Here is a 23,271-nt window from a genome sequence, read left to right as displayed (position 1 = left end):
GCTTCAAAGGATAGGCTGACTCTCTTGTTAGGGGCTATTGCAAATGTGATTTTAAATTGAAGCCAACACTCTACCATTCTGAGAAATCCTGGAGTCCGTAAGAATTGTGTGAATTCTACTCTGCCTGTGTTCTATGAATGGAACAAGAAAGCCTAGAAGATGGCTCATCTGTTTACATCATGGTTTACTGAATATTTTAAGCCCACTATTGAGACTTACTGCTCAGAAAAAAGATTCTTTTCAAAATACTACTGCTCATTGACAATGAACCTAGTCACCTAGTCAAGAGCTCTGCTGGGGCTGGGCGCGGTGGCTCACACTTGTAATCCTAGCACATTGGGAGGCCAAAGCTGGAGGATTGCTTGAGGCCAGGAGTTTAAGACCAGCCTGAGCAAGAGCAAGATCCTGTCTCTACAAAAAAATCAGAAGAATTAGCCAGGCATGGTGGCGCATGCCTATAGTCCTAGCTACTCAAGAGGCTGAGGCAGCAGGATCGCTTGAGTCTAGGAGTTTGAGTTTGTAGTGAGCTATGGTGATGCCACTGCACTCTAGCCTGGGTGACAGAGCAAGACTCTGTCTTAAAAAAAAAAAAGAGCTCTGTTGAAAATGTACAAGAGATTAATGTTGTTTTCACGCCTGCTAACACAGTTTCCATTCTGCAGCTCGTGGATCAAGGAGTAATTTCAACTTTCAGGTCTTATTATTTAAGAACACATTTCATAAGGCTATAGCTGCCATAGATAGTGATTCCTCTGATGGATCTGGGCAAAGTATATTGGAAACCTTCTGGATAGGATTCACCATTTTAGATGCCATTAAGGAAGATTTGTGGTTCATGGGAGGAGGTCAAAATATCAACATTAACAGGAGTTTGGAAGAAGTTGATTCCAACCCTCATGCGTGACTTTGAGGGGCTCACGACTTCAGTGGAGGAAGCAACTGCAGGCGTAGTGGTAATGGCAAGAGAACTAGCATTAGAAGTAGAGTCTGAGGATGTGACCGAATTGCTGCAATCCCACCATCTCAACTTGAACAGGTGAGGAGTTGCTTCTTACGGGTGAGCAAAGAAAGTGGTTTCTTGGGATGGAGCCTACTCCTGGTGACGATGCTGTGAACATTGTTGAAATGACAACAGAGAATTTAGACGGTAACGTAAGCTTAGTTCATAAAGCAGTGGCAGAGTTCGAGAGAGCTGATTCCAGTTTTGAAAGATGTTCTACTATGGGTACGATGCTATCAAAGAGCATCGCATGCTACACAGAACTCTTTTGTGAAAGGAAGAGTTGATTGATGTGGCAAAGTTTATTGTCTTCTTTTAAGAAATTGCCACAACCACCCCAACCTTCAGCAGCCACCACTCTGATCACTCAGCAGCCATCGACATCAAGGCAAGACCCTCCACCAGCAAAAAGATTGCTGCCTGCTAAAGGCTTGGATGATTGTTAGCATTTTTTAGCAATAAAGTATTTTTAAATTAAGGTATGTATATTTTTTAGGCATAATGCTATTGTACACTTAATAGACTACAGTAGAGTGCAAATATAACTTTTATATGTACTGGGAAACAAAAAATTTGTGTGACTCATTTTATTTTATTTTATTTTTTGAGACAGAGTCTCACTCTGTTGCCTGGGCTAGAGTGCTGTGGTGTCAGCCTAGCTCACAGCAACCTCAAACTCCTGGGCTCAAGAAATCCTTCTGTTTCAGCCTCTTGAGTAGCTGGGACTACAGGCATGCACCACCATGCCTGGATAATTTTTTCTATATATTTTTAGCTGTCCAGATAATTTCTTTCTATTTTTAGTAGAGACGGGGTCTCGCTCTTGCTCAGGCTGGTCTCAAACTCCTGACCTAGAGTGATCCACCTGCCTCGGCCTCCCAGAGTGCTAGGATTACAGGCGTGAGCCACTGCGCCCGGCCTGTGGTGTCTGGTACCAAACCCACAATATCTCTGAGGTATGCTTGCATACCTTTATGACTGGCTTATTTCACTTAGCATAATATTTTCAAGATTCATCCATGTTGTAGCATGTGTCAGAATCTCCTTCCTTTTTAAGGCTGAATAGTATTCCATTATATACATATATATGTAAAAACATATATGTAATATATGTATTTTATATATATATATTTTCTTTTGAGACAGAGTCTCACTCTGTTGCCTGGGCTAGAGTGCCGTGGCGTCAGCCTAGCTCACAGCAACCTCAAACTCCTGGGCTCAAGGGATCCTCCTGCCTCAGCTTCCCTAGTAGCTGGGACTACAGGCATCCACCATGATGCCCAGCTAATTTTTTCTATGTCTATTTTTAGTTGTCTAGCTAACCTCTTTCTTTCTATTTTCTTTTTTTTTTTTTTTGAGACAGAGTGTCGCTTTGTTGCCCTGGCTAGAGTGAGTGCCGTGGCATCAGCCTAGCTCACAGCAACCTCAAACTCCTGGGCTTAAGCGATCGTACTGCCTCAGCCTCCCGAGTAGCTGGGACTACAGGCATGCGCCACCATGCCTGGCTAATTTTTTCTATATATATTTTAGTTGGCCAGATAATTTCTTTCTATTTTTAGTAGAGATGGGGTCTCGCTCTTGCTCAGGCTGGTCTCGAACTCCTGACCTTGAGCGATCCACCCACCTTGGCCTCCCAGAGTGCTAGGATTACAGGCGTGAGCCACCGCGCCCAGCCTCTATTTTTTTTTAGTAGAGACGGGGTCTCACTCTTTCTTGCTCAGGCTGGTCTCGAACTCCTGGGCTCAAATGATCTGCCCGCCTCTATGTTATATATGTTAATACCACCCCCTACTTTTTTTAAAAAACAAGAGGGATCATGCCTATATAAGGTCTTTCTACCAGCTTAAGTCAGAGAGGAGGGGTGGGTACGAGCATGAACTCAGGGCCCAGGTAGGCTAAGTGTGGCTCCCAACTCAGTTATCTCTAGCTGTGTGACCTTGGGCACAACTCTTAACCTTTCTGGGCCTTTTTTTTTTCATCAATAAATATAGTGTAAATAATAAATTAATATACATAAAGCAGTTAAAACAGTGCCTGACACATAGAAAACACTAGAAACATGTTTGATTTTTTAAAAATTATGATTGCTTTTATCAGGGGACATTATGTCTAAGCAAGCTTCCTGTTTCAGTCCTTTTAACACTGTCCATTCTTTCTAACTGTTGCAATGTATTTCATAGTATGTACATCCTTTTTATAAAAACATAGATGGGTGGACTTCTGGTTTCCGGTGGAGGATGTAAGAAGCTTGGAAGTTGCTATCATATCCTAACAACAAGTAAAAAGCTGAACTGAAAAATCAACAACTCTTGTTAGATCCATAAGAAAAGTGAGGTCACAGGGCAAACCACTGTCCCCAAAACTGGAGAGACAGACAGGTGGATACAGAGAATCACAGTTTACGAGAGCAGAAACCTTTGTGGGAACCAGCACCCTGGTCGGGGAAACCTGAACCGTAATTGACAAACTGCTGGAGCTTCAGTGTGGACAGTCTGAGAGATTAAAAATGCCAGGGGGACACAGTCACTGGGGGGCATCCACACTTTTGTGAGTTTTATCTGCTGGAACTCTAGCAGGTTCTCACAGTGAATATTGGAGAAAAATCCCCTCATACTTCCTGCAGGAGGAGGGGGAAAGGAACAATTTTGAGAGATGCTAGTGCACTCTGTTCTTCTTAACAAGGCCTGTCCTCGGGAGAAACTGTGTAACCAGAGCTTCACCTCCTGGAGTCTTATCAGAGCCTAACTGACCTGGGGAAAGGCAAATACCCAACTCCAGCTGGCTCTTCCCCACTAAGGAGGGCGAGGAAAAAAACCCAACAAGTGAGAAGTACTTGTGAAGTTCACAGTCCAGGGTCAAAGGGTCACAAAAAGATTGAGACCTAATCATAGGACTGTAGAATGCTTCCCCTCCCCACATCTTACCACCACAGCCTTAGAGTCCTCTTCACAGCAGTTCTTCTTACAGAGTACATTATTTCCAGCTAGCAAGGAAAAACTACAAGGCATACTAAAAGATGAAAACTCAATTTTAAGAGACAGAGCAATCATCAGAACTAGACTCAAATTATACTAGAGATGTTGGAATTATGAGACCAGAAATTTAAAACAATTATGCTTAATATGCAAGCACTCTAATTAGTAAATCAGTATGCAAGAACAGATGGGCAGTGTAAACAAAGAGATCACAATTCTAAGAAAGGACCAAAAAATAAATGCTAGAGATCAATGCCTTTGAATGCCTTTGATGTCTTTTTAGTAGACTAGGCAGGGCTGAAGAAAGGATCTTTGAGTTTGAAGATATCTCAATAGAAACCTCCAAAGCTGAAAAGCAAAGACAAAAAGAGTGGAAAAAAAAAAAAAAAGAAACAAACAAAACAGCATATTCAAGAACTGAGGGACAGCTAAAACAAGGTGGAACATATGCATATTTAGAATACCGGAAGGAGAAGAAAGAAAGGAACAGAAGAAATATTTGAAACAATGATAACTCAGAGGCCGAGCATGGTGACACACCATGGAGCTATGATGATGCCACTATACTAGAGTCTAGCCCTGGGTGACAGAGAGAGGCCCTGTCTCAAAAAAAAAAAAAAAAAAAAAAAAACACAAAACACAAAAAACCTGAGAATTTCCCCAAATTAATGTCAGACACCAAACCACAGATCCAGGAAGCTCGAAGAACAGCAAGCAGGGTAAATATCAAAAAACAGAACAGAACCCTACACCTAGGTGTATCATATTCAAATTAGAGAAAATCCAAGATAATGAAAAAATTCTGAAAGAAGTCAGAAAAAATACCCAAATACCACACACACACACACACACACACACACACACATATTTTTGAGACAAGATCTTGCTCTGTTGCCTGGCTAGAGTGCAGTGGTATCATCATAACTCACTGCAACCTCAAACTCCTGGGCTCAAGTGATCCTCCTGCCTCAGCCTCCTGAGTAGCTGGGACTAACAGGCACACGCCACCATGCCCAGCTAAGTTTTCTATTTTTTATAGAGACAGTGTCTTGAAAAGCATGGAAGAAAAAAATAGGAACAAACAACCTGAGCAACAAATAGAAAACAGTAACACAAATGGTAGATATTAATCCACATATATAATTATTTTGAATATTAATAGTCTAAATGCACCAAATAAAAGACAGAGATTGATTGCTGCCATGGGTCAGCACAAGAAGAAAAAGAAGGAAAAAAAGAGATTGTCAGAACAGAAAATGAGACCAAACTATATGTTGTCTTTTAAGAAACCTATTTTAAATATAAAGGCACATATAAATTAAAAGTAAATGGTTGGAGAAAACTATACCATGCTAACATTAATCAAAACAAACTGGGAGTAGTTAAACTAATTTCAGACAGAGTAGACTTCAGAGCAAAGAAAGTTATCAAGGCTAAAGAGGCATTACTAAATGGTAAAGGGGTCAGTTCTCCAAGAGACATGACAATCCTCAATGTGCATGTGCCTAACAAGAGAGTGTCAAAATACACGGGGCAAAAACTGATACTATTGCAAAGAAAAATAGATTAGTGTACAATTGTATAATAGTTGAAGACTTCAGCACCCCTGTTTTGGAAGTCGACAGATCCAGCAGGCAGAAAATTAGTAAGGACATAGTTGAATTCAACAGCATCATTAATCAAATGCATACAATGGACATCTATAGATTACTTCATCAACAACAGCAGGATACACATTCTTTTCAAGCTCACATGGAATACTTACCAAGACAAACTACATTCTGGACCAAAAACCACACCTTAACACATCTAAAAATCAAATCATACAATATCTGTTTTCGGAACACAATGGAATTAAACTAGAAATCAATAACAGAAAGACAGCTGGAAAATACCAAAATATGTGGAGATTAAACAACACACTTCTAAATAACACATGGATCAAAGAAGAACTCTTGAGAAATTTTTAAATATTTTGAATAAAGTGAAAATGAGAACACAATTTACCAAAGTTTATGTGATGTCATGAAAACAGTGCCTAGAAAGAAATTTATAGCATTGAATACATATATTAAAAAAGAAGAAAGATCTAAAATCAATCATCTAAGCTTTCATATTAGGAAGCCAGAAAAAGAAGAGAAAATTAAATCCAAAGTAAGCAGCAGAAGAAAAATAATAAAAATTAGAACACAAATCATCTGAATTGAAAACAGGAAATCAATAAAGAAAATCAGCAAAACCAAAAGCTGGTTCTTTGAAAAGATCAATAAAATCAATAAGCATCTGCCCTCTACCCACTATAATGAGTGGGGGAGAGAGGGCGCTAGATGAAATGGACCAATTCCCTGAAAGATACGATCTGCCAAAACTCACACAAAGAGAAATAGGCAATCTTAATAGGCCTATATTTATTAAAGAAATTGAATCAGTAATTAATAACTTTCCAAAACAGAAAGCACCAGACCCAGATGGGTTTACTGGTGAATTCTACCAAACATTAAAGGAAGAAATTATACTAATTCTCTTCATTCTCTTTCAGAAAATAGAAGCAGAGAGAATATTTCCTAACTCATTTTATGAGGCCAGGATTATCCTAATACCATAACCAGACAAGGACATTACAAGGAAAGATAACTACAGACCAATATCTCTCATGAACATAGATGCAAAATCCTCAACAAAACATTAGCAAATGGAATCCAACAATGTATAAAAAGATGATACATCATGACCAATTGGGATTTATCCCAGGTATGCCAGACTGGTTCAGCATTAGAAAATCAACTAATGTAATCCCTCACATTAACAGTTAAAGAAGAAAAATCACATTATTATATCCCTAGATGCAGAAAAAAACCTGTGACAAAATCCAATAGGCATTCAAGGTAAAAACTCCAATAAACTAGGAATAGAGGGGATATTCCTCAGCTTGATAAAATGTGTCTACTTTTATTTTTATTTTATTTTATTTTATTTTTTTTTTTTGAGACAGAGTCTCACTTTGTTGCCCAGGCTAGAGTGAGTGCCGTGGCGTCAGCCTAGCTCACAGCAACCTCAAACTCCTGGGCTCAAGCGATCCTCCTGCCTCAGCCTCCCGAGTAGCTGGGACTACAGGCATGCGCCACTATGCCCGGCTAATTTTTCTATATATATATATTTTTAGTTGTCCATATAATTTCTTTCTATTTTTAGTAGAGACGGGGTCTCGCTCTTGCTCAGGCTGGTCTCGAACTCCTGACCTTGAGCGATCCACCCGCCTTGGCCTCCCAGAGTGCTAGGATTACAGGCGTGAGCCACCGCGCCTGGCCAAAATGTGTCTACTTTTAAAAACCTGCATCTGGGACAAGTGAGTGACTCAGCTTTGATTGTGGTGGCCAAGGTGGTGAAGGCAACAGTGGCAGCCACAGCTGTGGGGTTTGTGTCTGAGGGTGTGTTGGCCACCACTGTTGCTTGGGCTTGGTATGTATAGATGGTTGGTTAGGATTCTTGGCACCACTTTCCATTTCTGCAACCATTTGCTGCCCCCTGCCTGTTGCCTTCCTAAAGAGGCAGTGCTCAAACAGTATTCTGTTTTCTAAAGTGAACATTGATGAAATACCAGCCAAAAGACCAAGATTAGATTGCTTTATTCACTGCGTGAAAAACAGTCTCTATGATGCCGCCAGCTTATTTGGATTCCCATTCCAGCTGATCACAAAGCTCCTGATAACTTCTGCTTGTAACGGAACATGCAATGTTGCCCCTTACGGAGAGGTTCTGGACCTTGGAACAACATGATGAAACTGGGAAATAAATCTCCTAATGGAATAAGTGATTACCCAAAGATCAGAGTGATAGTAACCCTGGATTAGCCATGCATAGTCCTGTCTTCTGTTGGTTTTACTTTGAATTCAGAAGGCTGTAATAGATGAACAAGTAGCTATCACCATAGCAAAGGCAATCCAGAAAGTTCTTAATGTGGAAACCTCAGGAACAGGCTGTAACAGAGATAATTTCTGATCCCACATTGTTCTATGGAGAAGGATGTTCAAAAAGAGGAAAGAGGAGTACCAAAGGTTATTGGAGCAACTTAAAGAAGGTGGTCATGGAAACTTTTGTCTCTCCTGTGGCTTCAGATCATCACAGGTGTTCAAAGGGGAAAGTTTCTGATACAGAGAAGATGGTTGGAATCAAACTTGAAAATGACAGTAAGAAAGGGACACCAGCTGAAGCCTGCCCTATCAGAAGAAGTCAGCCCAACTCAGCCTGCACAGTGGAAGCAATGACTTACTCAGGAGGAAAGTGTCAATACTTGAGACAAAGGAAAAAAATTGCTGAGGCAAAGACAGGGATAGAAAAACAGATGATCTTCTTGAATTTACAGAGGGCATGGAAAAGGAAATCAGTTATGCCCTAGGCATAGAGGATGAGAGGGCTCAGAGGATGAGATCCTAAGTAGAGCTTTCAAATTTCGAGTTACTTAAGGTGATATCTAGAGCTTAAAGAACTGTCACTGGCTCAATGATGAAGTCATTAATTTTACATTAATCTTGTGGTGGAAAGAAATAAAAAGCAAGGCTATCCAATACTTCATGTGTTCAGTAGTTTCTTCTATCCTAAACTGAAATCTGGTGGTTACTAAGCAGTGAAATTTTACCCCCCAAAGTGGGTAAATTTCTTTGAACAAGAACTTATTCTGGGCTGGGCATGGTGGCTCATGCCTGTAATCCTAGCACTCTGGGAGGCCGAGGTGGGTGGATCGCTCGAGGTCAGGAGTTCGAGACCAGCCTGAGCAAGAGGGAGACCCTTGCTCTCAGAAAGAAATTATCTGGCCAACTAAAAATATATGTAGAAAAAATTAGCCAGGCACGGTGGTGCATGCCTGTAGTCCCAGCTACTCAGGAGGCTGAGGCAGTAGGATCGCTTAAGCCCAGGAGTTTGAGGTTGCTGTGAGCTAGGCTGACACCACGGCACTCACTCTAGCCCAGGCAACAAAGCGAGACTCTGTCTCAAAAAAAAAAAAAAAAAAAAAAAGAACTTATTCTGGTGCTTATTCATTGGAAGGTACAATGGAGCCTGGTGGTGATAAACCTAAGAAAAAAGTGTCTTAAATATCTGGATTCTATGGGACAAAAGGGCCAACGGATCTGTGAATTTCTCCTTCAGTATTTACAGGATGAATGTAAGACCAAAAGAAATATTGATCTGAATCTTTTAGAGTGGACCCACTATAGCATGAAGACACATGAGATTCCTCAACAGTTGAATGAGAGTAATTGTGGGATGTTTACTTATAAATATGTAGATTATATCTTTAGGGAAAAATTTGTTACAGTTACTCAGCAACCAGATGCCTCTCTTCAGGAAGGTGTGGGAAATCCTTCATCAGCAGTTGCTGTGAGGATGTCCCACCTGGTCCCTCTAGCTGCCGGTGTATCTCTCACGGATATTTCCATATACCTTATGCATTGTGAGTTAAAAAGTCCCTGCATCACTTCTGTTCTCTCACGGGTACTGAATGTCAAAAGTACATGAAGGGCTCTCACTGTACCCGAGTCCTGACCTGGGATGTGGAGGGCTGCTTGCAACCTTGTTTGTAAGGCTGTGCCTGTTCAGAGCCCTGAACTATTCAACACACACAAGAACAAATGCTAATTAATACTTAAAAAAAATTCCCCTACAAATGTGGGACATTCTGGATCTCTCCTGTCAATTGTAAAAAAAAAAACAACAAAAAAACCCTACAGCTAATGTCATATTTAATGCTGAGAAACTGGAAGTTCTCCCATTAGCATCAGGAAAAAGACAAGGGTATCCCTTCTCACCACTGCTTTTCAATGTAATACTGGAATTCCTTAATGCCATAAGGCAAGAAAAGGAAATAAGAGAGATACAGATTGAAAAGGAAGAAATAAAACTGTCTGTGTTTCCAGATGATGTGATCATCTATGTAGCAAATCCAAGGCCGGGCGTGGTGGCTCACGCCTGTAATCCTAGCACTCTGGGAGGCCGAGGTGGGCAGATTGTTTGAGCTCAGGAGTTCGAGACCAGCCTGAGCAAGAGCGAGACCCCATCTCTACTAAAAATAGAAAGAAATTATATGGACAGCTAAAAATATATATAGAAAAAATTAGCCGGGCATGGTGGTGCATGCCTGTAGTCCCAACTACTCGGGAGGCTGAGACAGGAGGATCACTTGAGCTCAGGAGTTTGAGGTTGCTGTGAGCTAGGCTGACGCCACGGCACTCACTCTAGCCTGGGCAATAGAGTGAGACTCTGTCTCAAAAAAAAAAAAAAAAAAAAAAATGCAGCCAGTTGTGGTGGCACATGGGATGCAAGGCTGTAGCACGCTACAATCACACATGTGAACAGCCACTGCCCTCTATCTTGGACAACATAGTGAGACCCCATGTCTATTAAAAAAGAAAAAGAGAGAAAAGAAAGGAAACCCTTCTGGAAGCAATTATAGCAAGATTGCAGGATACAAGGTCAATATAAAAATGCTAATCACTTTCTTACATACCAGCAATGAAGAAGCATAATTTGAAGTGAAAAAACACAATACTGTTTAAATTAGCACCCCAAAATGAAATATTTAGGTATAAATATAACAAAATATGCACAAGATTTATATGAGAAAAACTACGAAACTCTGATGTTTATAGCAGCTCTATTCATAATTGCCAAAAGTTGGGAGCAAGCAAGATGTCCTTCAGTAGATGAAACTTTGGCACATTCAGAAAATGGAATATTCTTGAGCACTAAAAAGAAGTGAGCTATGGTGCCATGAAAAAATATGGAGGGAACATAAATACATATCACTAAACAAAAAGTGAATAAAGCCCTGTCTGAAAAGGCTACATACTGTGTGATTCTAATTATATGACATTCTGGAAAAGGCAAAACTACGGGGACAGTTAAAAGATCAGTGTTGCCAGGGGTGAGGGAGAGGGGAGGAGATAAATAGGCAGAGCACAAAGGGGCAGCAAAACTATTCTCTATGAAACTACAATGGTGGGTAAATGCCATTATACTTTTGTCTAAACACATAGAATGTACAACCCCAAGAGTGAATCCTAATGTAAACTATGGACTTGGGTGATAATGAAGGGTCAATGTTGCTTCATCAATTTTAAGAAATATATCACTGTATTGGGGGATGTCGAAAGTGGGGGAGGCTGGGCATGTGTGGGGGCAGGAAGTCTTTGAACTTTCTGTTTAATTTTGCTGTGAACCTAAAACTGCTCTACAAAATAAAGTCTATTAAAAGTAGATGGGATTGTACTATATAAAGGCATTGTGTACCTTTATATCCTTTTTATTTCTTAATGTATCTTAGAAGATTTTCCATGGTAACTTACACAGTTGTAACCCCGTTGATTTTAATGGCTTAGTGGTATTTCCATGGCATGGATACACCATAACTTATTTAACCAGTTCCCTCTTAATAGACATATATATTTGGTCTTTTGTTATAAAGATGCTGGTGCAGTGAACACCCTTGTGTACATCTTTGTGTATACGCACAGTGTAGCCATAAGATAAAGTTTACCAAAGGTAGTGGCATATCTGGAAAAAAAAGGAAAAAAGCTAAAGTTGAGTCAAGTGGTAAGTGTGTTTACAGGCATGCACGCGCCCCCTTCACGCCCCACAACCAGTGGAGACCTGCTACCGTTACAGTTGCTGGTGGTTGTACTCAGTCTACTTCATGGCCTTGAGAAATAGGTCTCCCCATTCCTATGATTATAAAACTGAGGTTCAGAGTGGTGAAGGGACTTTCTCCACACAGAGTTAAAAGGTTTTTTTCCCAGTAAATATACATGATACAAAATTCAAAAGAAATGAAACATTATTATATCAGTTAGGACTAGGTTTGGCTGCATGTGACAGGAAAACCCAAAATAATTGTGGTTTAGAGCCCTAAGGTTCTAGTCTCTTATGTGAAACAATTTTGCAAGAGTTAGGCTGTCCAGATTTCTTCAGTAGCTCCTGAAGTCATTAGCAACTCCCAGCTTTCTGCTCCACCACTCCTGGGTCATGGCCCTTATCTTCATTGTTGAAGATGGCTGCTAGCTCCCTAGCCATCACATCTGCATTCCAGGCAGCAGGATGGAGAAAGGGATGAAGACAAGGGGAAAAAAGCACACTGTAGCATACTTATAAATCTGTTTGTATAAAGTCAGTGCCTTGAAGTCACATACCTCATCTGCGTGTATTTTTGCTTAGTCATGTGGTCACATCTAGCTGCAAGGGAGGTTGGAAAATATTCTTTTTTCTTTATAGTCAAAGTCTTAGCTAAAAATTAGGGATTCTAATAATAAGGAAGAAGGGATGAATAGATACCATAGCAAACTATTTGTCTCTGCCATTGTTATGTGGTAAAAAATATGCATACCTCCTTCCCCAGGCAGCCACTGTTACATTTCTTAAACATCTGGAAAAAGTCAATTCTTTTGTCCAAGATTTTTTTTACAGTGTTGTGGTTTGTTGTTTTTTTTTTTTTTGATAGAATCTTGCTCTGTTGCCCAGCTGAAGTACAGTGATGTGATGATAGTTCACTGTAACCTTGAGCTGGGCTCAAGCGATCCACCTGCCTCAGCCTCCTGAGTAACTGGGATTACAGGCATGTGCCACCATGTCCAGCTAATTTTTTAAAGTTATTTTTTGTAGAGATGAGGTCTTGCTATGTTGCTCAGGCTAGTCTTGAACTCCTGGACTCAAGCAATCCTCTCATCTCAGTCTCCCAAAATTCTGAGATTACAGGTGTGAGCCACTGCACCCAGCCTGTCCAAGATTTTTTCCCACTGTGCCAAGAGTCACCATGACCTGCCCTCACTCACCCTTAAGAATTTGCCATGCCACTTCTCATCTCTGATTGGATTCTCACAAAAGGTCTGTGAAATGGGTTGGGCAGATGTCATGATCCTCCTTTGACAAGTGAAGAAATTAAGGCCCAGAGAGGGAAACTGATTTTGCCTAAAATTGCAGTATAAAGGGCAGAGTTGAGCCTGCTGTGGAGGTGGGACAAAGTGGGATGTATTTCTCAACTATGGGACACAGGCAGGATGGCATCAGGCAGCCAGTGGTGAGCACAGAGCTCCATTTCCAATTTATTTCATAATTGTGAGGGGAAAGTCTCAGTTTGGTGCTAATATGTCTTTAACTCCTCTCGTTCTTACTAACAGGTCTTTTAAACAAAGGGATCAGCCCTTGGCTCAGAGCAATTGGTAGGCAAAAGTGTCTAGCTAGCATCTGAGAACATTGTTTTGATTTCATTATACTTATATTTATAATGTCTTTCTATTTATGGCAAATAATCCTGGTTTCCTTTTCTTTGAAAGTGATTTAAATTTACTTTTTTAGTATATTTATCTAAGTTAAAAAAGTAAGTTTATTCAAAGAAAATCAGCAAGTAAGGACCTAAGTTTGAGCACGGATCCCACCACTTACTAGCTGTATGACATTGGATAAAATACTTCCTTTGAACCTCAGTGTCCTCATCTATAAAATGAGGGTGACATTGTTTTCCCACCTCATGGATTTTTTATAAGAATAAATGAGATAATGAATGTCAGGAGCTCAGCACCCTGCAGAGTTAAGTACTCAGTACTATTTTTTTTTTTTTGAGACAGAGTCTCACTCTGTTGCCCAGGCTAGAGTGAGTGCCGTGGCGTCAGCCTAGCTCACAGCAACCTCAAACTCCTGAGCTCAAGCGATCCTCCTGTCTCAGCCTCCCGAGTAGCTGGGACTACAGGCATGCGCCACCATGCCCGGCTAATTTTTTCTATATATATTTTTAGCTGTCCATATAATTTCTTTCTATTTTTTTTAGTAGAGATGGAGTCTCGCTCTTGCTCAGGCTGGTCTCGAACTCCTGAGCTCAAACGATCCGCCCACCTCGGCCTCCCAGAGTGCTAGGATTACAGGCGTGAGCCACCACGCCCGGCCTATTTTTTAACATTATTATCACATTATTAATAATAGCATTACTTGTCTTAATTTTGTCATAACAACTCCTGGCTGCTTGGAGCAAGGAAAGTCAGTGGACTTTGGGGTAACTGAATGGAGATGCCCCATCCTAGGGCAGTGGCCCCTATACCAGTTGTTCTCACCAGGAAAAATCCTCTCCCCAGGGGACATTTGGCAATGTCTGGAGACTTTTTATTATTATGACAGGGGAGGTGGTGCCATGGTGGGTAGAGACCAGGGATGACGCTAAACATCCCACAGTGCCCAGGACAGCCCCCACCGTGAAGACTCACCTGGCCTGAATGTCAGGAACACTGAGGCTGAGAAACCTTGCCGCACGCTGTGGCCTGCACCCCTGCCTGTGCCCCAGCAGCAGCTGGCTCTTCCACCAGCTCCTTATTTCCAAAAGAGGCTTGAACTTGGAATCCAGTTACCTCAGCCTCAGTTTCCTCATCCAGCACATGGGGATGCTGAAGCCTGCCTTGTCCATAGGCATTCCATCTCCTCATGGGGGAGCTTCTTGGGCACTTCCCTGCCCTAAACTATCCCCACTGGTCTCTTCCTCTCTTGCCTCAGGACCAGGGAAACCCAGCTGATTGGCTTTTCTCTGTTTGACTTCTGGGTGTTTCTCATTCCCAGGGTGGCCTCTGGGGCCTCATAGCCACCGTCTGAAACCCTGCAGAGCAAAGGAGGCAGAGCGAATGTCCCAGCCCTCTCCAACCACGCCTGTCATTCTGGGTCTTAGCTGCTAGTCTGTTACCCTTGGGACACTCCTCGGCTTGGCTACTCTGTGTGTGGACCTGTTGATTTTATTCCTCCCCACCTGCCTCTGCTCTTGAGGACAGACACCTTACCTGCCTATGTCCCCAGCACGCTGCACAGTGCCTGGCACATTACAGGCACTCAGAAATTTATGTGTGGAATGGAGGAAGGGGAGAGGCAGAAACAGCGGGCAGGTTGAGGGGGTAGATACAGAGAAGGGATAAAGGGGAGGAAAACAATAGAGATGCTGGAAGAGCTAAACAAAGGGGGAAAGGGAGGGTGGAGACTGAGACTTGAGCACAATGTGGGGAGGAGGGAGAGAGAGAGGCAGAGGGGCAGAGACAGATGCAAAGAAAGATGAACAGGGTGGAGAGGACACGAGAAAGGAACGGAGACACAGGCAGAGAGAGGCAGGCAGAGAGAGCGTGCAGGCGCAGCGCAAAGGGAAGAAAACCCCACTGAGGAGGCCTCGGTGCCCGGGTTGGAGGGGAGTGGGACAGCCGCAGGAGCCCGGAGCCACCGTCTAGGAGTGCGGGATCCGGCGCGGTTTCCATGGAGACGGGATGCCTTCCCCAGGCTCTTGCCCACCCCTGTCTCCAGCTGGAGATTTAGAGCCCGGGGTGGGCAGGCGGCAGCACACCCGCCTGGGGAAGGGACCTTGGGACGCCGAGGGCGAGGGCGAGGGCGGAGCGGAGGGCTAGGGCTAAGAACACTCCTTTCTCTTGCCCCATCTTGGCCATTTGACCGGCCTCCTCCTCCAGATAGGGTCCCGGAGGCTTTGGCAAAGGGTAGGGATAGGTGGCTCCTCATCCTCTTGCCGCCCCGTTGAGACGAGCGCACCGGGCGCAGTCCTAAGCCTTCTCTTCCGTTTCCGCAATGTCCAGCGCCCACATTGCCATATCCAACCTGGAGTTTCCACTTTGCTCCCGACGTGCCTCCGCACTCGGGTGTCTAATGGGCATCTTCAAATCGTTTAACTCTTTAACTCACCCAGGTCATTCCCGCCCCAGGGCTTTTGCATCTGCCGTTCCCTTTGCCTGGAACCCTTTTCCCAGCCCTTAAGCAGCGGTGCCGGTAGAGCGGGGAGGAAGCTCAGCTCTCATGCGTGTGTGGTCGCAGCGCTGCATCTGGGTGAGGAGCGGCACTGGGGGCGCGGGGGAGCACTGGGGAGGCATCCCGCGGCGTCACGCCGGGGAGGGGACACTCCGCCGGAGGCCGGAGGAGTCTGGGGCCTAGAGCCCACGCCCTCTCACGGTAGCTGTGGTAGGGAGCTGGCAAAGCTGAGGGCCCCTTCCCACCCTGGGGGCTAGCTGGGACATAAGGACAGTGGGCAGAACTGACCGCCACCCCCCATCTGTCATCTAAAACCCAGGTTAAGCAGCCTGTGGCCCTGGCGCGGGTCAAGGCCCCACGGTTTCAACCAGAGCCCCGTGGAACCTTCAGGACCCGGCCATGGCAACCCTGACGCAGGCAGACATTGGGAGGCCACCTCCGGCCCGCAGCTGGGGTCAGGGTCCGCAGCCCTGGTCGGAGCTCTGCAGCGGGGCAGGCCCGGAATCTGGGTGGTCCTGCTGGGCCCGCGACGCTGCTCGCGCCCCCTCGGAGCCAATCTCTGTTACCGCAGGGACGCGGCGAGCCGATTGGCTGAGGCTCGCAGGCGGGTTTGGGAGAGGCGGGTCGCTAAACCCACCGGGACAGGGTGCTGTCTGGGGCATTCATTCCCAAGGCCCTTCTTGGCCTGCCCCTTCTCCCTTTCTCTGTCTCTGTCCTCACCTGAAACCAACTTCCCCATTATTTTCTTATTTGTGTAATTATTATTTTTCTCATTATGACTAGTTGTGATAATATCAGCCAAGATTTCTCCGGGACTTACTGTGCCAAGCACTTTACATTTGCTGCCTTTGTAATCTTTCCCACCACTAGAGGATGCCATCACTGTGCCCGTTGATGGGCACAGATAAGGAAACTGAGGCTCAAAGGTGAAGGAATTCGCTCAGAGTCACACATCTAGAAAATCGCCGAGCTCCAGCCTTCTTAATGCTAGAATGTACCTGTCCCCCGCGCCATACAAGCTACTGCCCCGCCCCCGCCCCCCACACGCAGGTCTAGTGCCTGGCACGCGGAATGCCCTCAGTGCCACCTGAGTGAGCGCCTGGCACTGTGCTCAGTGTCCTCAGGCACGCGCCATTTAACCCTGGTTCCACCCCGTGAGGTAAGTACTGTGGTGTTCACTGCACAGAGACGCGCCCGTTCGGAGTCGCCAGCACCCCAAAGTCACAGCTGAGCGAGCGAAGAACCGGGGCTCGGCCCCGTGGCTGCACTGCGCGGTGGCTGTGAGCGCAGTGCTCCCCCGCGCGCACGAGAGCGTTGCCGGCGCCTCGAACGAAAGGAAAATGGCGCCCGACAAACAGTAGGTGACTGGATGAGAAGAATAAACAGGGAAGAACGGTCAGGTTGGGAGAGAGAAAACGTGGCCGGGAGGCCAGGGGGAGCTGAAGGCGGTGGCTGTGCTTTGCTAGTTTATCGTATTTCCCGCAGGGCTTCCCGGAGGAGGAGTTGAGTTGATGGTGGAGAAAGAGGGCATTGAGGGTCCAGAAAGTTTCTGTTGCTGGAGCAGGAGGCCCATCCCAGACCCTTGCGTGTCTGTGTGTCTGTCTTTGTCTCCTCCCCCCGGCCCTGAGGTGGTTTGGGAGCCCTTGGTTGGGTTGGCGGGCGGGGCGGGGTTCCGTGCCCTCGGATGCCAGGCAGTATTGTTCTCTTCTTCCTTCCTTCCTTCCTTCCTGACCGCGGTGGTGGGCCCGGCGCTCGCGCCCCTCAGCTCTGTGCCTCGTCCTGGGCTGCATGATCTTCCCTGACGGCTGGGACGCCGAGACGATCCGAGACATGTGCGGGGCCAAGACGGGGAAGTACTCCCTGGGGGACTGTTCCGTGCGCTGGGCGTACATCCTGGCCATCATCGGCATCCTCAACGCCCTCATCCTCTCCTTCCTCGCCTTCGTGCTGGGCAACCGGCAAACAGACCTGCTGCAGGAGGAGCTCAAGCCGGAGAACAAAGGCGAGTGGGCGCTGCGGCAGGAGGGTGGCTGCCCGTGGGGCTGGACAATTTCACATAAATAAAAGTGATAAAAGTGATGCAAAAATCGGACACCTTACAGACGGTACAACCACCTTTTAAACAATTTGACATTCTCCCTCAAATATGACCATTTGCACACCTGTGACCCAGCAAACTCACCTTGGAGTACACACTCACGAGAAATGTGTAAAAATGCAGGTGGCAGCAGGGTCACTACAGCAAACAACTCCAAACAACCTAAATGGCCTTCGACAGGAGGATGTTTAAACGGTGTGTGTTCACATCACAGAGTAGTTTGCAACTGTGAAAATGAATGCACTTCAGGTAACTGTAACAGAGTGGCCGCATCTTGACAACGTAATACCAAGAAGGGGGGAAAAATCAAGTTCCAGAAGATGACAGAGTCATATATTATTTATTGAGTTTGAAAACAAGCAAAACTAAGCATTGTGTTGTTTAAACATACATGTAGTACATTTAAATATAGTAGTACTATACATATTTTTAAAACAATGATAAATAGGGTGGGATGGTGGTCATCTGTGGTCAGGATGGAAGGGGAGGAAGTCAGCACTATGAGCTGGGGACACGTAGGCATACGCAAATTATCAGTAGAGTTAGTAGGTCTTGAATGATGAGTTCACTGGCATTTATTACCATGTGCTTTATACTTGGTACATTACATATAAACTTTTGCATATATCAAGTAGCATTAAAATACAATAAAGAAAATGTTACATATAAGGCCAGACCCTTTTCTATGCATCTATGCACATTTTTATAACATGAGATGAAGGAAGGGTAGTTTATTTAACTATTCTCCTTTCAGGGGCTATTAGGGAGGTGCCTGTTACTGATAATGCTACAATGAACATCTCTGTAGTGGCTTCTCATACTCATGTGCAGGTGTTTCTTGATGTCTTTCTAGAAGGGGAACTGCGTGCGTAAAGCTGCAGTGATAGTGCCAGACTGCTTTCCGGAAGGGTGTTGTCTCGCAGAGTCTCCTGACCCAGAGGCCACCCTGCCCTCAAAGCAAGGAGACACCGCATCAGTGGATGCTTGCCTGTCTGGGTGTGCATGCTTTACTTTGAGAGATGGGAGATGTAATCTTCAGAGTCACACCCTTCCTTGAGCTTATTAGTATTGCTGGATCTATGTTTTGCACTTTAATTATATTTGTCTCTTGAAGTCTCTCACCTATAAAATGGGAATAATAGCAGTGAGAATTAAATGCAGTAATGTATGAGCTGTGTAATCTCATTTGGCAGGAGGTAGCTTACGATTGTGGTTGAACTCTTGGACTGCGAAGGCAGATTGTATTGGAAGCGGACTGAGCTTAGAAATCACTTAACCTTGAGCCTCAGTTTCCTGCACTTCCTAAAATGAAGCTGGTGAGAGTAGTACCACTTCCCAGGGCTGTCATGTGCCTGTAACATGGCAAGCTGGGTCTGGCACATGGTGAATGCTTAAAGTTGTCAGTCCTCCCAACTCCCCTCCGGGCAGGCACTGAAACCACATTTTACAAATGAGAAAGTCCAGCTTCAGGGAGCTCCAGTAACTTCCCCAAGGTGATGTGGGCAGGATTTGAAGCCAGGTCCAAGTCCAAAGCCCAAGCTCCTCCTCACTGTCATGCTGCCAGTCTTAGCCTCTTGAGGCCAGAGATTTCCTGCCCCTTTCCCGCCCCCCTGGGATGCAGGTCTGCTGACCCACACTCAGAGGCCACTTCCGATAGAGTCCCGCGGACCCGTGGGTTTCTGTGGTCTTGGTGCGACGGAAGCGCCTGCCCTCTGGTGGCAGCTTCCGGGAGTGCAGGACTGCTATGTGGCCTTTCTCAAGAAAGCTGGGGGGATGTGACTGCAGTGAGGTGCCGCCCACTCAGCGTCCTTCCCCTCTCTCCCTACAGCATCTGACAACTCAGTGTTAAAAGGTGATGTAATTAAAGCTCACTTATAGAGCAGAAAAGAAATAAAAGGCGATGTAAGGGAGCCCCACTCTGCCTTCCTGCAGCTGGGGATTCAAGATGAGCGAGCCCGGCAGTTCAGTTCAGAGCCAAAGACCGGTGGAACAAAAATAAAACATACAACAGACTGGTACCATTTCCAGCATAGACTATGTGCCGACACTGTACCAAGTCCTTGGCTGACATTTGTCTCTTTTTGACCCTTCAGAATTTCCCTGTGAAGTGGTCGTCCCCATTTTACAGATGAGGAAATTGGGGCTCAGAGAGGTAGAATGTCTTGCTCAAGACCGCCCTGAGGGTCAGAGGCTTGGTTGGGATTTCTGAGCCTGTGCAGCTCACACTTCTGCCCACTTTTGCCCTGGGGAAGTCCAAAGGGAGCCCTGATGCCCCGGAGGTCTCTGACTTTCTCCAAATCTCTCTCTCTCTCTCTCTCTCTCTTAGATTTTGTGGGCTCTACAGTAAGCTCCGTGTTGCGGCCAGGGGGTGATGTCTCTGGATGGGGAGTCCTCCCCTGCCCCGTGGCTCACTCACAGGGACCCTGAAGGCCAGGACCACAGCCTAGGAATTGGCCTGACTTCAGCTTGTCCTGTTTCCTGCCCTCTTGTCTCTATTCAAGATCCGAGGGAAGACTTTGATCTCAGACTGACTTCTCATCTACTACCGGCCTGCCAGCTCCAGGCTTTGAAGAGAGGATGGGGCTGGGATGCAGCCTGGGGGAGGGGAGAGGCCCTCCAGCCCCTGGGAGAGCCTGATTCTGGCTCCTCCCTCAATTGGACCCAAGGGAGCCCATTTCACCCTGGTCCCCTGGGCTTCTCTCCCCTCCAGACTGGCCTGGGGGGCCCCTGCACGTCCCCAGGGAAGGGAGGAGCCTGTGGTTCCAGCTCCTAGCCCCTGGGTCTGGAGGGCTGCTGCCTGGCTGTATCCTTGGCCTCCTCTGGTTCCTGCCTCCTCCAGAAATTTATTCTAGATACTGCCCCAGGATGGGCCCGATTCTTTCCTACGTTTTTTTTGCTGATGATGGTTCCACCACATCTGCCACAAAGCTCCAGGTGCCACCAGTCTCCCCGGGGGCCTTCTCTGCCCCTGTTCCAGCCTGCTCCCAGCTCTCCCAAAGGACTCTGAGCTGCACCGAGGGGAGAAAGCACCGGGCCTCCGGCTCAGCTGCAGACTGGGGCCCTGACCCACCCAGAGTCTGAGAAAAGACTTTCAGGCTCTGGCGCAGCGGAGGGGGCAGCTGGAGCTTGGAACTGCTCAGCCCAGGCCAGCCTGGCCTCCTCTCTGCCGGGACGTCTCTCCAGTGACTGGACCCTTGACCCTGACCTGTTTTGTACAGCACAGACTTGTTGGCCCTGTTGTCAGGGTTGGGGGTGGGGAGGGGGTCCCAAAGGTGGGGAATTAGGGGATGCATCACCCCTTCTGCCCCTTCCCATGCCCCCCACACGCCGGGCATCTGCCAAGGGCAGAGACTGTCTTGCCTATTTGATACTTTTCTGCATAACTTGAACTTGCAGGTCACCTCTGAACAGGGTACCCCTGTCCCCACGCCCAGGCCTTGTTACCCTGTCCCCACCTCTTCCTCCTCCTTGCCCACCTCTCGCCTTGCGATGTGCCCAGGGTCTGCTCCTGACGGTCAGTGCTTGGAGCCGAGGCATGAGTGCGTGTGTGGGTGCGTGCGTGTGCGTCCGTGTGTGTGTGTGTGTGTGTGTATCCGTCGGGGAGGGCAGGTGAGGTCTTCTCTCCCCCTCTCCTCCCACTGTGGGGGCATCTCCCTTCCCCTTGGCAAGGGGCAAGCGAGGGAGACTCCAGGTGTTTTTTTGAACACCCCTCATTTCCTCGTGGATCTGGCGGCAGAGCCATCGAGCCGTGGGAGTCCCTAACCCTGGGGCCTGGGCGAGGGGCGGCTTCGTCTAGGGCGCCCCCTCCGCACGGCCCGGGCCGGGAAGGAGCGTGGCGTCCCCTGCAGGCTCCGCCGGGACGCGCGCCGCTGGCGTTGCGTCCCTCCGGTCTCAGCGGCAGGGCAGGGAAGCCGCTGGAGAGCCTGGCGTACCTTGTGTTCCTTTCCGTAGGACTTGGACCTGAGAGTTATGGTTTCCGAGAGAGACCCCAGAAGTCTTCCGCCCGTCTCCCCCACCTGGACCCTCCCCGGAGTTAGACGCTGGGGCCTGGTAGGAGTTCTGTCCCCGCCGCCTGCACTCACTCCTGGGCAGGCACCTGCCCCGACGCTCTGGCCCGGCCCGGAGCGCCCCAGCCCTGCGCGACCGAGCCCGCCCCCATGGCACCCTGCGGGCCCCCCGCCGCCGGCCACGCGGCCGAGCCTTCCCAGCGGGCGGCCTGGACGGCGGGGATCCGAGTTAACCCGGAGGGCGAGGCAGCCTCGTGGGGGGCAGGCGAGAGTCGGCGGAGACGCAGACCCCAGTGCAGGGGCGGCGGCGGGGGCGGCGGGGAGAAAGAGGAGGGGTGAGGGGCGGGGAGAATGGAGAAAGGTGGAGGGAGCGGAGAGCTACGGAGATAGCGCGAGGAGGAGGGATGGAGGGAGACAGGTCAGAGAGGAGAAAGGAGGGATGGAGAGAGAGGAGCAGAGAGAGCTGGGGGTGGGGGAGATGGATGGAAAGAAGGACCAAGGACGGGGTAGGACAAGGGGCAAATGCAGAGATGGGTTGAGGGCACTGGCCGAGATGCAGGGAAAGGAGGAGGAGGGAGACAGCGCTGGGACCTGGGTGAGGGGAAGGCTTGTTCCCCCAAGGACACCTGCCACCCAAGGGGGCCTCCAGACCCCTGTGTCCTGGTGGAGAGGTTAGAACTGACCCCTTCAGAGGCCAAGAGGCTGGAGGCCCAGAGCACAGTCAGCCAAGGCCCCGTGTTTTTTGGAGGGCTGCGGTGGGGTCACCGCAGGGGGCGGAGGGGGGCACCAGGTGTAGAGAAGGGGCCACTCTGGTGGGGGCAGCCTGACATTTCCGCGCCGGCGTCCACCCAGTCCGCTGCTGCCCTAGTGGAGTAACGCTCAGCCTGGAGATCCCCTGGGAGTTTGGGCGTAGGAAAGCAGAGGTGGGTGGGCTGAAGTCTGAGGGAGTCCCAGGGTGACAGAGGGTGGGATGGAGGTTGGAGTAAAGGCCCAACCATGGCCCTGGCCCTGAGGGCTCCTCAAGGTGGGAACAGAGCCAGTGGCAGATGCTTCAGGCCCTGATGGCTCCCCTGGGACAATGAAGGCGTCATGGGAAGGGGGGGTTTGTGGTTTGCCTTTGTCCAAGGCAGGCAACAAGGAATCAGCCTTCAGGCGGAGACAAGCAGAGGAGATCTCCTGTCTGTTTCTCACCCCAGGAAGGCTTCTTGGGCTTTAAGCTAGAGCCTTCCAGCTTTAGGTCCCTGAAAGAAGTCCTCCCCGAGCTGTGACTGGGTCAGGCAGATCTGGCACTACCAACTTTTCTGTGCCCTGCTCTGGGGACTAGGGAGAGGCCAAAGCAGTGCAACCTAGAGGTGGTTCAGTCTCTGGCGCACAGCGCTGTCAGTCAAGTCCTTCCGAGCCTCAGGGATGTGAAAGCTTCCTCTCTGG

The 23,271-nt window shown here is 47.4% G+C and overlaps 1 protein-coding gene and 1 pseudogene across 1 annotated transcript in view; both read left to right on the top strand.

Annotated features, from left to right (window-relative positions):
• Positions 1–20,300, top strand: part of LHFPL4 (LHFPL tetraspan subfamily member 4) — a 38,010-nt gene extending 17,710 nt beyond the window's left edge. Inside the window, exons 2-3 of the mRNA XM_069473860.1 lie at positions 17,504–17,740; positions 20,163–20,300. Coding sequence (XP_069329961.1) covers positions 17,504–17,740; positions 20,163–20,263 — 338 coding nt within the window. The 3' untranslated portion in view covers positions 20,264–20,300. The remainder of the gene's footprint in view (positions 1–17,503; positions 17,741–20,162) is intronic.
• On the top strand, positions 7,437–9,355 carry LOC138387025 (sentrin-specific protease 2-like; annotated as a pseudogene).
• Positions 20,301–23,271: the final 2,971 nt, after the last annotated feature.

The sequence above is a fragment of the Eulemur rufifrons genome, chromosome 7, assembly GCF_041146395.1.
Source record: "Eulemur rufifrons isolate Redbay chromosome 7, OSU_ERuf_1, whole genome shotgun sequence".
Taxonomy (NCBI): Eukaryota; Metazoa; Chordata; class Mammalia; order Primates; family Lemuridae; genus Eulemur; species Eulemur rufifrons.
Note: the sequence above shows the minus strand (reverse complement) of the source record. Positions and strands in the feature narration are given on the sequence as shown.